The sequence below is a fragment of the Nelumbo lutea genome, chromosome 2 (assembly GCF_056320005.1).
Source record: "Nelumbo lutea isolate HS-2025 chromosome 2, American lotus-T2T, whole genome shotgun sequence".
NCBI classification, from domain to species: domain Eukaryota; kingdom Viridiplantae; phylum Streptophyta; class Magnoliopsida; order Proteales; family Nelumbonaceae; genus Nelumbo; species Nelumbo lutea.
The window spans coordinates 72,911,534-72,928,274 of NC_142685.1; the positions used below are offsets into that span (position 1 = coordinate 72,911,534).

At 38.8% G+C, this 16,741-nt stretch overlaps 1 protein-coding gene across 13 annotated transcripts in view; it reads left to right on the forward strand.

Moving 5' to 3' along the window:
• The first annotated feature begins 1,303 nt into the window (after positions 1 to 1,303).
• LOC148871499 (uncharacterized) overlaps positions 1,304 to 16,741 on the forward strand; it is a 60,375-nt gene continuing 44,937 nt past the window's right edge. For 9 of the 13 annotated variants that reach the window (XM_088970947.1, XM_088970948.1, XM_088970949.1 and 6 more), the window contains exon 1: positions 1,331 to 2,773. In XM_088970947.1, the coding sequence (XP_088827073.1) occupies positions 1,400 to 2,773 (1,374 nt within the window). In that variant the 5' untranslated portion in view covers positions 1,331 to 1,399. Of the gene's footprint in view, positions 2,774 to 16,741 lie in introns of all 13 variants that reach the window. The other 4 variants (XM_088970952.1, XM_088970956.1, XM_088970945.1 and 1 more) reach the window with 2 other exon arrangements.

Consider the following 16,741-nt stretch of genomic DNA (forward strand, 5'->3'; position numbering starts at 1 on the left):
GGTTTGAGTCAAATCATATCATAGACAAACAAAAATTAAGTATAAAAAAATATATATTTTATATAATGTAAATAAAATATATATTTTAAATGGAAAGTTATAGTCAAAGTCGATTATACATTTAAAATTAGGTTGGAGGTTGGTTTAGAAACCAACAAAAGTTTGACAAATGGCTTTACATTTCAAATTATAAAAAACGTTGTCATGTCATCGAATGCTTACGTGACTATTGCCAGCATAGGACTTTTAGTTCATGTTGGACACAACAATAACCTATACCAAAAATAGGTTTTTAGTTTCTCTCTTACCTCTTTGTCTCTCGATCTCCCTCTGTTCTCTCTCACTCTCATCGTCATCTTTTGATCTCCCTCTCCCTCTGTCTCTCCCACTGTCTTAGCTTCGGTTTGTAGCCAAATCAAAACCTCTATCTCTATTATTCTCCCACAGTCTTTCTCATTCTTCTCCCTCACTCTACTTCTCAATCAATATATCATTCTCCCTCAATTTCTATCATTTTCGAGTTGGTATAAATTTTATAGTCAACCAATAAAAAGAATGAGAGAGATTGAGGGAAAACTATAAGTAGAGAAAGAGAGAATGAGAGAAATTAATATAGATAATGTAAATAAAGAAATCCAAAACCATTTTTATTTATTTTCAAAACACATAGTCATTGAGTAGATAAAGATGGTGTGTGCGTGATAGAGAGAGAGAGAGAGAGAAACTATAAAAACTTTTTATTTTTATTTTTTACTTTTCATTCACCCAACATTAAATGATAATTTCATTTTAAGATTTTTGTTATGTTTAAGATGGATTAAGAGTCTCATGTTGGCGATGCCTCAAATGACATGGCAAGGGTTATTTTAATTTGAAATATAGAGCTGATTGTTAGAGTTATGATGGTTTATAATTCAATTTGTAACCTAATTTTAAATGTATATTCAGCTTTGACTATAATTTTCTTTAATTTAAAACTAATAAAAAATCAATGCTATTTTCATATTTAAATATTGGATGATCCAATTTTTTCAAAAAACCCATGATATCATAATTGAGTAACAAATATTCTAAATTTGTTTTTAATTATATTGTTACTTTTGTTAATTTTCATTTTTTATCATAACTTATGATAGGAATTACATAATGTAACGAATGATCTTTTCTCAAAAATGACAATGGAACCGAACACAATAATCATATTGGGCCAAATCGGTATTCAATTAATGCAATATACATTTTCGGAATTAAGTAAGAAAGTAGGGCTATATTCGTATTTTAACTTTAGTGCTAGTTTCCTCCACAATCCTCTTCTCCATAGAGGCACAGTGCGTCGCTATTCTTCCTTCTTTTTCCTTCTCTCTCCGGAAAAAAAAAGAAAAAGAAACGCCACCAAGAAATGGCCCCCAAGGCATCGTCCGGCCCCCGTCCGAAGAGAACCTCCGCCAAAACCACCCCTAAAACCTCGGCTAAAACCGCCACTAGAACGTCCCCCAGAATCAACGCTAAAATCTCCCGTGAAGCTCCCTCTGAACCAACCCCAGAAACTGCCACCTCTTCAACCCCTGTCGGTACCACCCCTCAACCCGCTGCTGAAACCCCCAGCCAACCCACCCAGGAAATCACCACCCCAATTTCTCCTCCCGAACCTTCCGCAGAAGCCCCCTCCCAAATCGCTCTCCCTGAAATCGCCGCCGAACCCACGCAAGAAACCACCTCCCCAACCATTGTCCCTGAAACCAATGTCGAACCCACCCCAGAAAATGGCTCTGAAACCGCCAGCGAAACAAAATCGGAAATCACCGCACATGCCACCCCGGAAACCACTGATAAAGCCAATCCTCCGGAAGATACTAATGACACCACTGCTCCGGAAACCGCTGATGGAACCGCCAATCCAGATACCATTGGTAATGCCGTCGCTGAGGCCACCGGTCAGGCTACTACTAAATCGGTAACCAAGAAAACCATCAAGGTTGTGAAGAAGGTTATCAAGAAGAAAGTTGTTCCTAAGCGGGTCGCAAAGGCTCCAGATGCTCCTTCAAATGAAAAGTTTAAGAAAGAAGAGGCAGAGCTCAATCCTCTCACTACGGTCCCGACTGAAATAGAAAAGCCCCACGAGTCTGAGGCTTCCGAACCCGAAAACCCCGGTTCTGGTATCAAAGATGCTAGCCTTGATTCAGTTGGAGCTCAGAGCAATGGTGCCGAAGTTGCTGATGGTGGGCCTGGTTCTGTTACCGATAATCCGGTTGAACCTTCCAATGCTTATTCTATGGGGGCCAAGACTGATGGATGCATGGCTGAATATGCTGAATCAAGTGTTGCTGATTGTGGCCCTGGTTCTATTACCGATAATCTGGTTGAAGCTTCCAATGCTGATTCTATGGGTGCTAAGACTGATGGGTGCAAGACGGTATGTGCTGAGTCTTGTGCTGGAGGCAATGGGGAAGATGTGGTGCCGATGGATGTAGTGGAGAAACGTGAGGCTAGTGGTAATAAGGAGGAAGATGAGAAGTGTGACGGAGCGGTTAGGGACGAGGAAATGGAGGTTTCCGAGAGGCGGAGAAGGAGGAGGACAGAGATTTTTATTGGGGGTCTGGATAAGGATGCAAAGGAGGAGGATATCCGGAAGGTTTTTGAGAAGATTGGTGAGATTGTGGAGATTCGATTGATGATGAACAGCCAAACAGGAAAAAACAAAGGCTATGCATTCTTGAGATATGCATCGGCAGCTGATGCTAAGAGAGCTTTGACCGAATACGCCAAAGTGGAGGTACTTTTCTTTGCACAGATTGTTTGTTTACTTCTATTAGATTATGGTTTTGGAAACTTTATGTTCGTATTCTGCTCGTAAATTTGGCTTCTTCCAATTGCCTGAAATTGTAGGCAGATATATCTTGTAGTGTTGATATGGCTGATGTGTTACCAATCTTTCGAGTTGGTTGGTTTCCTTTGTTTAAAATGTAGAATGATATCTATCATAACATCATAATTCCTAAAAACCTGCTACAGAAAAAATTGTTCATTCTTTTGTATTTGCTAGTCTCCTTCATTTAGCCTTGGGAGCTCAAAAGAACAAACAAGTGGTTGATAACTGATATGAAAAAGAAGGGGAAAAGACAAGGCACTCAGCTCATGCAAAAGTTATCTACCACAAGAAAAATAGAGGAGGCAAGAATGTGCAATAAAATCGCCCATCCAATAATCAAGACATATAACGTCCCTGGCCTGGCTATCATGGTGCCAGGGAAGCCCCGATAAAGGAAAGGCCAGGTCATTGTGATTTGCGAAAAACACTTACAACATGATAACCAAAAGGTGTCTTGAGAAAGAGGTTTGAATGTAAGGGAGGCAAATTGTATATCTGCTTATAGAACTAGGGACAATTATGAGTATGAATAAGGATTATAGGTGATCATGGACTGGGCAGGGCTAGGCTTCCAGGCCTGCAACTTTAAAGAGGGGTGTAAAGGTAGGTTGCAACAAGGTTTAAAATGTCAATGTTGATGGAAATGTCGCTTACCAAAATATAAGACATATGTCGGAAATGTCGAGGGGAAATATTGTAAAAATTAGAGACATTGTGGAAATATTATGAAATATGTGGAAATATGCAATGATATTTTGTAAAATGATAAGAGAAGCATTAATACATATTTCTAGACTATTATTTTATTCCCAGTCATTATATAAAGCTAAGAAACTAAGATCAATAACAAATTAGTAAATGATGATTTACTGATTTATTATGCATTTTGATGTTTTTACAAGGTTATTTGATATTTTCTTTTCTTATTTTTAATTCTGATTTATTATAAAATAGATAAACTTGGCCGTTAAAATGGGCCTTAAAATAGATAATTCTAAGCAAGAGAAGGCTTTCAATAGAAAGGATAAACAGGGGGGATGTAAGAGAAGGAGAAAAAACTGAATGAAGTTGGGAAACTCATCAGTAATGTGGAGGGGGACAAAGAATTTAGTGTGAGGGGAGGGGGGAAGGAAGGGAGGACTGTAGGAAGAAAGAGGGAATGGGAAAATCAGATAGTATCCATGAAGATTATTAGTTGGAATGTGGGGGGCTAGGGAGTTCTAGAAAGAGGAGCAATTAAAGAATTGTTTAAGGAGAAACTTGATTTAGTGCTGATCCAACAGTCTAAAATTCAGGAGGTAGATAGAAAATGGGTTAGAAGCTTTTGGGGAGAAAGACATGCTAAATTGCTAATTGGAGTTTTGCACCATCATGGGGAGCTTCAGGGGGCATAATAACAGTCTGGTAAGAGGAAATGGTACAATGTATTGAGGAATTGATAGGCAAGTTTTCAGTTTCTGTTAGATTGAGGGATATGCAAGATGGGTTTGAATGGGTTCTCACAAATGTATATGGGCCAAACTCATATATAGGGAAAAATTTAATGTGGGAAGAGCTAGCAGACATCAGGGGGTTATGGGAAGGACCTTGGTGCTTAGGAGGAGACTTCAATTCAATCAGATTTGTGGAAGAGACAAATGGTCATAGACAAAGGTTAGCTACAAGTATGAGGAGATTCAATGACTTTATTGAGGCCTTTGAATTGAGAGATATTCCTTTGGGGCTGTCATGCTACACTTGGTCTAATCTTCATGCTAACTCCATATTTTCTAAGCTTGACGGGTTTTTGGTGTCATTAGATTGGGAAGAACATTGGAATGGCCTCTTAGTGAGAACTTTACCTAGACTCACTTCTGACCATTGGTCAATTTGTTTGTTGCAAAGGTCTGCTTTTGGTGGCCCGATCCCTTTTAGGTTTGAAAACACGTGGCTTACTCACCCGGGGTTTAAAGAAAGAGTCAAGGACTGGTGGGACACCCAAATTCAACTACCATGTTGGGATGGTAAAAAATTTCTGAAGTTGCAAATGCTAAAAGGAGAAATCAGAGAATGGAATAGGCAGAAGTTTGGGAGATTGGAGGAGAAAAAAGGAAATTTGATCTCACAAATTGATTAAATTGATAAAAAGGAGATAGAAGGTTCCCTAGTAGAGGGTGACAGGGAGTTAAAATGGTCTTTAAAAAAGAATTAGAGGAAACTTTGCTTAAAGAGGAAATAAGCTGGAAGCAGAAGTCAAGAGAGAAGTGGATCAAGGGGGGTGATGGTAATACGATATTTTTCCATGCCATTGCTAAGGGTAGAAAAAGAAAGACTCTTATTACCTCTTTAGTGGTGGGGAATCTGAGATTACAAATCAAGGTGAAATTGCAAAGGCCTTTGTGGAACATTTCAAATCAATCTATAGAAGGCCACTTAATGAGAGATGGAATGTTGATGGGCTTGAGTGGGAGGTGTTGGGAGGAAATGAAGTGGAGGTGCTAGAAAGATGGTTTGTTGAGGACGAAATTAAGGAAGCTGTGTTCACAATGGAGAGATCAAAGCTCCAGGGCTTGATGTTTTACAATGGCGTTCTATCAAGTCTGTTGTGATATAATCAAAGCTGATTTAATCAAAGTATTCAAGGAATTTCATAGATGGGGGGCAATCAGCTCGGGAATGAACTCAACCTTTCTAGCCTTGCTTCCAAAGGAGATTGGTGCTAATTTTTTTAAAGGATATAGAAAATTTTTTATTAAAAACTTAGGTGCTAATCAACCTCGGGACTTCAAACCTATCAGCTTGGCTACCCATCTTTATAAAATAGTTGTTAAGGTACTCTCCCTGAGAATCAAAAGGGTACTCTCCTCAATTATCCCCTAATATCAAGGGGCCTTCTTTCAAGATAGACAAATAATTGATCAAATCCTAATTGCTTTTGAGTGTGTGGAGGCCCAAAAGAGACTAAGGAAAAGTGGAATTGCAATCAAACTGGACTTGGAAAAAGCCTACAATCTGGTGGATATAGAGTTCTTGATTAATACTAATTACTATGAGAGGTGTAGATTTGGGAAACTGTGGTGTATATAGATTAGAGGATGCTTGCAAACAAGTCATTATTATTCAGTAATTGTAAATGGCTCGATTGTTGACTTCTTTGAAGGGTTTCGAGGTTTAAGACAAGAGGATCTACTCTCACCCTTTCTTTTTTAGTTTGGTTGCGGAGGTCCTTAGTAAGTTGATTTCAAGAGCTAATAGTATGCAATTGTTCAAGAGGTGGTTTGTAGGGAGACAGAATTTTGGTTACTCATTTGCATTTTGCAGATGATCTCTTAGTCTTTTGTGATGAAGATAGTGGAGATGGCTTGGAAAACTTGAGATTGGTAGTAAAGCTCTTTGAAAGGATGCCCAATTTGAGGATAAACTGGTCCAAATAGCATCAGTGTAGAAGAGGGTGAACTGAGTGCTTCGGCAGAATCTTTAGGTTGTGAGAGAGGGGATTGGCCTTTGAGGTATTTAGGCTTACCTCTTGGTGACAACCCTAGAACCACTAGGTTTTGGATTCCGGTGGTGGGAGGGTTTGAGAAAAGACTGGCAGGGTGGAAAAGGAATTATATTTCTTTGGGAGGGAAAATCACCCTAATTAAATTCACTTTGGGCAACATTTTGGTTAATTACATATCTGTGTTTAGAATGCCTCAAGGGGTGGTGAGAAAAATTGACAAAATCACGAGGGATTTTGGATTTTCTATGGGAACTTGGAGAAGTAAGAAGGATCACTTGGTAAGATGGCAAAGTTGGTAAGTTGAAGGCAAAAGGAGGCCTAGGAATTGGAAATGTTAGATTTAAAAGTATTGCCTTGTTAAGCAAATGGCTTTGGAGGTTCCCTAAGGAAAATGAAAGATTGTGGTACAAAGTTATTGCTAGTATCCATGGGCTGTCAAACAACAGATGGGATGCTGGTTGTGTGCATAGAGCTTCTTTGGTTGCTCTTTGGAAAGCTATCCATGGCATCCTTTCTGCCTTCCTCAACCATGTTAGGTTGGTCTGGCTTTGGGTTAGAAAATTATATTCTGGGAAGATGTTTGGGTTGGAGAGCACTCTATGTCTGAAGATCTTTCCTTCCCTTTTTGCTTTCCTGCCTTAAGGCAGACCTGTGTCTGATTTCATTTCCTAGCAATTTTCCCCCTCAGGGCTTAATTGGAACCTTGGGTTCACTAGGAATCTTAGCGAGTCTTAAATATCCAGTGTGTCAAATTTGCTAAGCTTGTTAAACTTGGTGGTTTTGGGGGAAGATGGGTTGGATATTGGGGTGTGGGCTCCTAATGCTGCAGGGCTTTTTTCTTGCAAGTCTTTCTTCAATTCCCTTGTAGCTACTTCCCTGTCTCCTTTTTTCCCTTTTAAGGAAATTTGGTGTCCCCCCATTCCACCAAAAGTCTGTGCCTTCTGTTGGAAGTGTTTCATAGTTGTATTAACACCTACAGCATGATCCAAAGGAAGAGACCAAACTGGTGCATGTCCCCTAGCTGGTGTTTTTTATGTAAGTTGAATGGTTAGACTGCTCTTCATCTCTTTATTTCCTATCCTTTTGTTAGTTGCATTTGGGATTGGTTTTCTTCTCTTTTTGGGTGCAGGTGATTGCCTCCTATCAGCCTGGAAGGGTTGTGTGTAGCCCATCTGCCTTTAGATGCTCTAAGAGGAGGGGTAGGACCTTGTGGAGAACTGGAGATGTATGAGGACCTTGTACTCAGGGTTAATTGGGCAATATGATGTATTCAGATCAGAATTTTTGGCAGCAGTTTATGGGGTGAAGAAAGCAAAAGAATTGGGTATCGAAAGGCTGATTTTTGTAGGGGACTCGAGATCAATCGTGAGTTGGCTGAAAAAGGGAGAAGAAAAAATTCGAAATTTAAGGAATGATTATAGAAGGTTCAAATGGATATCTAAAGAAATGATGATTCAAGTCAATTGGGTTAGAAGATCTGCAAACCATTTGGTAGATGGGCTGAGGAAGGGGTTCAGAGACAATCTATGTATTGGGCTCACTTGTAATTTTCTGGGTTAAATATGTCCTCTTGAGTCTGTTATTTCTTTTCACAACTTGTTGTTGTAAACTTGTACCTCTTTTATCTAATTTTAATGAAGTCTTTTCTGTGTTGCTGATAAAAAATGAAAAATCTTTAGGGAGGAAGATAAAGAGATAAGATGGAATATGAAGAAACAAATGGAAGAAACTCTTCGGAAAGAGGAAATTTCTTGGAGACAAAATTCTAGATATATATGGATCAAAGAGAGGGATGGGAATACTATTTTTCATTCATTGGCCAATGGAGGAAGGAAAACAATTGTTTTAAAATTAGAAGCAGAGGGTAAGGTTGTCCATGATTCGGAGGGAATAAACAAGGAAGTTTGTGGACTATTTTAAATCAATTTTCTAGGGATCCTTAGAGGAGGGATTAGTGGTGGAGAGATTTGAATGGCCTAGGTTGAAAGAGGAAAACCGGAGTATCTTGAAAGGAAGTTTTCAGCAGAAAAGAGTAAGGAAGCTATCTTCACAAAAGGATCGAACAAAGGCACCAGGGTCTGATGGATTTACAATGGTGTTTAACAAATTCTTTGAGAGAGGAATAATAAATTCCAGGGGTGAATGCTACTTTCATAGCACTTATCCCAAAAAAAGTGAAGGTGCTTTGGCCAAAGGGTTTTAGATCAATAAGCTTGGTGACCGGTCTTTATAAGATTATCTCTAATGTCCTTTCATTGAAGTTAATGAAGGTTCTTCTCCATCTATCATCACTCACTTTCAGCCAACATTTGTGTAGGATAGGCATATTAGATACCAAATTCTTATAGGAAATGAACGTGTTGAGGACATAAGATGGTTTAGTAAGGAAGGATTCCTGTGCAATCTAGACTTTAGAAAAAGCTTAAGATTTAGTGGATTGGGATTTTGTAATGGAGGTTTTGATTAGGTGTGGTTATGGGAAGAGATGGTGCTATCAGAGTGCTTAGAGTAAAGTTTTAAAATATCATATAACAAGACATTAGTAAAGCTTTAAAATATCTAAAAAAATAATTATGCATACTAGTTATCAAATAATTAAACCACTTACCAGGAGATTGCCTCTTCCTCATCAATTGACATGTCACAACAAAATTCTGCTAGTGTTTCATCATACATATCCAATTGGCAATATGCTAGGGCACGTTCATGCCTATCAATAATCATCATTTTTATGCATTCAATTAACCCCTCTCTTCTTGATCATTTGAAAAATTTGGCTCATAGCGTAGCTGTGGGTTTAAATAATAGCCTACTGCATGAAGAGGGACATGAAGTTGAGAGGTTCATCATCAATCTTATTCCAAATAGGCATATATATATATATATATTTTCTCTCTTTATCCCACTACAAGCAAATGCAATTTGCTCCTTTGTTGAATCCGTAATTTCATATAAATAAGGCATTGAGGGTATTACTTGAGAATCGACTTCTCCCAACACTGCAACAATTGGCAAAGTGGTCTTTACACAAAATGCCACCTGAGGCCAAAATTTGCTATCAAACATTATAGTTTGTTTTGCCTTGACACCCTCAGGATAATTACTCTAATGGCTCTCATTCCACTTTTTAGAAGCAAACATTGATTGAAGAAGTTGCTTATGGTTATGAATGCTTTGCAATGTTAAGTAGGTGGTGGCAAATTGAGTAATTGTTGGACGTAAAAGCTCCCATTTTTTTTGTGAAACTCCTCATCAAGTTTAAAACCCATCCATGACGGTAAATAAATTTTGTGACCTGCTTTCCTTTCTCAATTGTTTCGTTAAAAAATTTCATCTTCCCAATGGATTCTAACATTAAATCTATATACAATGTGCAACACAAGGAGTCCAATACAATTTTGTCCTCTTTTCCATCAACTTTTTTCCAGCAAGCACATAACTTGAATGATTAACTGTGATCACTTGAACCACATTATCCTCTCCTACTTCAACAACATCATCAAGATATTTAAAAGAAGCTCCCCAACTTTATTTGAGTTGGATGCATTAATAGATTTTAGAAACATTTTCCCACTTGGACTATTAACAAGAAAATTGATACTGGATCTATTTTTTCCATCAATCCATCTATCATACATAATCATGCAACCATAGTCCTTTATGATTTTCTATATTCCTTCATCAATTTATCTATATTCTCCACTTCTTCTTTATAACCTAGACCAAAATTTGCAATTGCCTCACACATACTCTTGAAATAAGGACTATTTGCAAAGTTAAAAGACGAAGCATTGGCATAAAAGTGTTTTCCAATAGCCCTATCAATGTCTTGTTTTTTTTCTTGAACTTTTTTCCATAGTGAATATAATGTTTGTTGGTGTGGCTCAACTGAAGCAAATTGACTCCTCAAATCTAGAATTAGGAGCCATACAACTTACACGTTGAGGTGTCATAGGTGTATTATTAAACCTCCCAACACTAGACACATAATCATACTTCTTTTTATCCATTCGAAATTCGGCTAGTGCATTTTGACATCTTAATTTTACCTCTTCAGGGCACTCACTCGTTCCATGTTTGGTACCAGCCAAATGATGTTGTAATTGATTTATTTCTCCCATGCACAATTTACTACAAAATGCACAATAGATATAGCCTTTTTTCCCCTCCTCTTTTTAACATACCTTCAAGCAAAATCCTTTCTAGACGACATTCTAGACTCCAGATGAAATAGAGATCAAAGAAGTGATCAAATTGCAACACCTAATCAAATTAAAAAAAACAGTATGAGTTAAATACTTTAATCGTTCACTTCAAGTTTCTAGTTTCTACTTTCTACGAGCATTGAAATTCAAGTAATTCACAAATTATAGCTTCAAAATCAGAAGTTCAAATACTTAATACTTGATAATATGATATATAACAAAAATAAAGCTTCCGGGGTGGTGCTTAGTATTCATGGTTGTTCTAATCCATTTGTTTAAACCCTCCTTTTGAGCATTTTTCAGTGAAAGAAGTTTGGGCAAAGCCTGTACCCCCCAAAATTGCTGTTTTCTGTTGGGAAGTGTACCTTGGTAAGATTAATACTTTGGAGAACTTACAAAGGAAAAAGCCTTTTATTTGTTTATCCCCAAACTGGCGTGTATTGTGCAATTCTCATAATGAGGACTATTACCACTTACTGGTTTCTTCTTCCTTTGCTGTAGCTCTTTGGGACTGGATGTTTGTTTTGTTTGGATGTAGGGTGGAATCAACCAATAGAGGTAAAATCATTATTCTCACCAACGACCTTTGCTTGCCTAACAAAAAAAGGGAGGAGTATGTGGAGATATTTCAGAGCAGCCACCTTATGGACAATTTGGGAAGAAAGAAACACTAGAATTTTCCAAGATAAAGAGATGTCCTTTACAGAAGTGAAGGAATGTATCTTAACTAGGGTTATGCATTGGCTGAAATCCTTGGCCTCTTTTAGCTCTTTTTCATTTGATGACATCTGGAGGAACTGGGCCGTAGTTGCACACTCTTCGGTTAGAAAAACCAAAGCTACTACAGTTTCGGTAACTCCTCCAGAAGGATTTTTTAAACTGAATTTTGACGGAAGCAGCCAGGGTAACCCAAGACCGTTTTGAAGGGTTGAGAGATCCATCACATGGACTTCCAAAGATTGCGGAATAAGGGGCGAATTTCAAAAATTTTTCTCTCCTTTCAACTGGGAATCACATTCCCTATTTAGAAAATCACATTTTCAAGGATAAATCTTGAACCTTAAACTGAACCAGATCTGAACCAAAAGGAGTGGGAGAGAAAGATACCTGATACGAAGAAGCAATATCTCCCAACGAAGGTGTTCACGCCCAAGGAAGGATCCAAAGACTGCTCTCACTGAAGATGGCGCAGTGCAGGATGGAGCAGAATCAACAGTGAGCAGAATCAGCAGTATCATAATCGAGTCTAGGGGTCGGGTGTAACTTTCCAGTTTTGCCCATCAATCTCCAAGGTCCAGGGCAATACTGGAAATCTGGTCCAGTTCAAAGATTCAATTAATCCCACACTGTATGTGCCTAGGGTCTCACCCCGGTAGCTGAGACAAGTCACCCAACCGACTTGGTGGCACCACAGTGTCAGCCTTGTCAGGATAGGTCTCCTCAGACCGACCCACTGGCTGTGAACATTCTAAACTAACACGAGTCTCAATAAGTGTCCAGTTTAAGGGTATTACACAGAAACATACCAAGGGAACATGAATCAAATATGTACTTTTATTCATTTACAATAAACTCATAAAGTACATCAATTTTGATTGAAGCTAAGGGCATACAAAACTGTCTAACACGTTTGGCATTGGAGGAGTATTGAGGAATGAGAATAGCAACATCATATCCTTATTCTCGGGCCTGATAGGGATAGGGGACTCTACAAGAGCTGGGATATTGGCTGCAGTACAGGGAGTTTAGATTGCTAATCAACTAGGAGTGGAGAACCTATTGATTGAAGGTGATTGTGGGCTGACTGTCAAATCCAAACTGAGTTGTTTGGCGTTATAGGGATCTCATAAAAAAAGTTAAATGTTTAACTAGGCACATAACATGTAGATGTCGATGGGTGGGAAGGGAGGCAAATGCCTTGGGTGATCATCTTGCTAAACATGTGTCTATTAGGGACCATTTATGCTGGGCAGCATTGTAATTTTATTTCTGATCTCTTGTAATGCTTAGGGGAGGTTGCATCTTGTGCCTCTCCAAGGAATCTTATAAAATTTTATTTCTCTTGTTTAATAAAATCATTTTCAATTATAAAAAAAACAAAAATAAAGTTCCCTCAATAGCAATATAGAGTCAATAAACTAAATTAACACGTCTAAGGTTTAGTAATTCCAATTTAAAAATTAAAATAATCGCCAATAGTTGGTGTCTTGGCCTCTTCGGTCCATTTAATGTCTTCAAGAAAAATAAGAAAAAGAAAAAAGTGTGAGACATAATAGGGCTATGTGGCATTTTATTGACGTAGTTTTGTTCAAGCTCAAGGCTGAAAATAGAGCTACCAAAACGAAGAAGAAAAGAAAAAAAATAAAGAAATGAAGAACATAGCTATCAAAATAAATAAAAAAACCAAACCTGAACCTGACCATTGCAGCTTGATGATCGAACTGTCAATGTTCACAGCTCACAACAATTACAAGTTTGCTATTTAACACAACAGCAAACTGGAGGACATTTTAAATGCATTCTAAGAAGGTCTGTGAATAGGGGTGTGGTTAAAAGGATTGGACTGGCCAGATGTAGGGGGTGATAACAGGAGAGGGCTGGAAAGAAGGTTTGAGTTAGAAGAAATTAAGGGGGCTGTATTCTCTATGGATAGAACAAAAGCTCTAGGTCTAGATAGTTTCACAATGACTTTTTACCAAGACTGTTGGGATACATTGAAAGGTGATCTGCTGGTGGTGTTTGAGGAATTTCATAGGAGAGGAGTGGTTAACTCGGGTGTGAATTCCACCTTTTTAGCTTTGGTTCCGAAAAAGAAAGATGCATCCCATCCTAAGGACTTCAGGTCGATCAGTTAGGTAAATTGCTTGTATAAGTTCCTTGCAAAGGTATTGTCTCTGAAATTGAAGGAAGTACTGCCAGATATGATTACACCAAATCAAGGAGCCTTTGTGAGTGGAAGACAAATTACAGATCAAATTCTAATTGCTAATGAGAGTGTTGAGAACTTCAGGAAGGATGGAAAGAAGGGAGTGGTATGTAAGTTGGATTTGGAAAAAGGCTTATGACTTGGTGGATTGGGATTTCTTGAGGAGAGTTGTGACCAAATTTGGATTTGGGGCTAGATGGTGCAAATGGATTATGGGGTGTTCGGAATTGTCATTATTCTGTACTAGTGAATGAGACTGTGGTAGATTTTCTTTTCAACTATTAGGGGTATAAGACAAGGGGACTCCCTATCTCCCTTCTTGTTCACACTGATTGCTAATGTTTTGGGGAGATTGATTCATAGAGCAGATTCTAGGGATTTCATTAGGGGTTGGAGAGTTGGAAGGGAGGAAACCCCCCTCACCCATCTACAGTTTGCAGATGACACGATTTTGTTATGTGAAGGAGGATTTTTGGGGTATATTAGGAATATGAAATTGGTGATACAACTTTTTGAACAAATGTCAAACTTGAAGGTGAACTTTGAGAAAAGTTGTGTAGTGGGTGTGAATTTGGAGGGAGAAATTGGGGAGAGTGCAGAAGTGCTAGGGTGTGAGGTCTCAAGATGGCCATTGAACTATTTAGGATTTCCATTGGGTGATATTCCAAAGAGGGAGAATTTCTGGAATCTGGTGGTGGAAAGATTTGAGAAGAGACTTGTCTTTTGGAAAAAGAATTACCTTTCTCTTGGAGGTAGGATGACATTGATTAAGGCTACTCTAGATAGTTTACCCATTTATTTCATTTTTGTGTTCAAAGTCCCAGTAAAGGTTTCTAACAGATTGGAAAAGATGATGAGAAATTTCCTTTGGGAGTTGGGAGAGGAGAAGAGGGATCATAGGGTAAGTTGGAAAGTGGTGACCAGGAGTAAAAACAGTGGTGGTTAGAGATTGGGAACATTAGAGAAAGGAATTTGGCCTTTCTGAGGAAATGGTTGTGGAGATTTCCACTAGAGAAGGAGAAATTATGGGCCAAAATAGTGGTCAACATACATGGGTTGGAGCTAAATGGATGGAATGCTGGAATCCGGGCTAGGACTGCAAGCGCTTCACCTTGGAAAGCCATTCATGACTTATTACCAGCTTTCTCCCCTTTTATCAGGTAAGATTTGAATTCAGTTAACTCCATAAAATTCTGTGAACAAACTTGGGTGGGGAATGTTCCTTAAAAGGACCAATTTCCTTCTTTGTATGCCTTATTTGATTTTAAAAATTATCTAGTTTCCTCTTTCATTACCCCTTCCTCTTCCATTTTTGGGTTTGGATGGAATTTCGGTTTGAGAAGGGCTGTGAGAGACTCAAACCTTGACAGTATTTCGAGTGTCCTCCAACTTCTTGATATTGTTTTCTTAGACCCTGCTAAGGTAGACTCTAGAATCTGGACTCCTATCCCCACTGGTTCTTTTTCTTGTGCCTCCTTTAAAGTTTTAAGCTAGTCCACCAGTCCTGTAGCCCTCCCTTTCCCTGTTAATGAGGTTTGGTGCAGACCAATTCCTCGTAGGGTTGGTAGTTTTTGCTGGGAAGCCTTTTTGGAAAGAATCAACACTGGTAATTTGCTCGAAAAGAAGAGACCCAATACTTGTTTGTCCCCTCACTGACGTGTTCTAGTAAAGCTGATGGGGAGACTGGTTTTCATCTACCGGTGTCTTGCCAATTTGTAAAGTCTATTTGGAGTGGGCTTTCTCTCTTTTTGGGTGTAGTTGGAATCCTCCATCAAATCTGCCAAGTCTATTTTCTCCTTTTTTTAGGTGGTGTATGAAAGGGGAAGGACTATTTAGGGAGGGCTGCAGTATGCTGATCTTTATGGGAAGAAAAAAACCCCAGGATCTTCTCTGAAGTAAAGAGAGGTGATGAAGAACTGAGGGCTCCGATCCATATAAGGGCCGTATAGTGGATGAAATCCCTAGAGCTATTCACAGATTATACAGTGGATGACATGCTGAGGAAGTGGGGTGAGATTGCTAGCTATTCACAGATTATACAGTAATAAGTGTGTCTTGGACTCCCCCCCCACCCACCCACACACACACACACACACACACTTGCAAGTTTCATAAAACTAAACTTTTGATGGAAGTAGCAGAGAGAACCCTGGACAATCATGGATTGGGGGTATTTTCAGGGATGAAAATGGGGTTGTTTCTGCCATGTTCTCAGGCCCAATTGGAGTGGGCGACTCTCGCAGAGCTGAGATCCATGCAGTTATGGAAGGAGTCCAGAAAGCTAGGGAGATGAGTATCAGAAAACTCATAATTGAAAGGAGACTCAAAGGAGGTGGTAGGGTGGCTGAATAAAGACGATAGTGGTTTATGGAATTAAAGCAATGTGAGGAGGAAATTCAGATGGCTGGTTCGAGAAATGGAAGTTAAAATCAGTTGGGTAAAAGATCAGCTAATTCCTTTGCTGATGGGTTAGCTAAACAAGGGGTGGAGAGCGATTCAATGTTCTGGGCACAGATGTAATTTAAATTTCTTTTCTCATTTTTTCTCTTTCTCTCTTGTTTCCTTTCTTGGGCTCAAGCTGAAGTTGGAAGATAAGAAACTTCATCTTCCTCTTTGTAATTATTATCGTTATAATTAATGAATTGTGTTATTGATAAAAAAAACAAGTATGCTGTTTCACAGGTCGCTGCTGCACAGGTTCACTCGAGCCCTTTCTTCGTTTGCAAATAAAAAGAAGAAAAGAAAAATAAAAATACTCATATGTGATGTTGAAGAAGAAGAAAGAAATAAAGAAAGGAAAAGAAAAGAAAAAAATATTCATACCAGACTGCTGAAGCTTGAAAAATACCAGAAGATTTAACTAAGTGTGTAGGTTGAGAGCTTCAGCTTTCAGAGGTTCACAGTTTTCACACTTTCGAGCCCTAACTTTGGTCTTGCAAAATGAGCTGATAGGGGGGCTTTTTCTCCCCTCTTTACACTTAAACAATGATACAATACAATGGGGGCTATGATATAATCGTGGCCCCGCCAATTAAAGCTTAAAAAAATTTAAACAATTAAAATTGTTAAATGTTTAAAATGCCACACTTGTGAGGCGTACGCTTCTTGCCCAAGGCGTGACAGAAGCGTACGCCTCCCTGGAATCATACGCATCTGGGCATGCCTCTCTGCATGAGGTCTATGCCTCACATTTCTGAGCTCTTCCTTCATGCACCTGTAAGCGTTTTGGACTTTTGGGGTGCCTCCAGGCGTATGCCTCC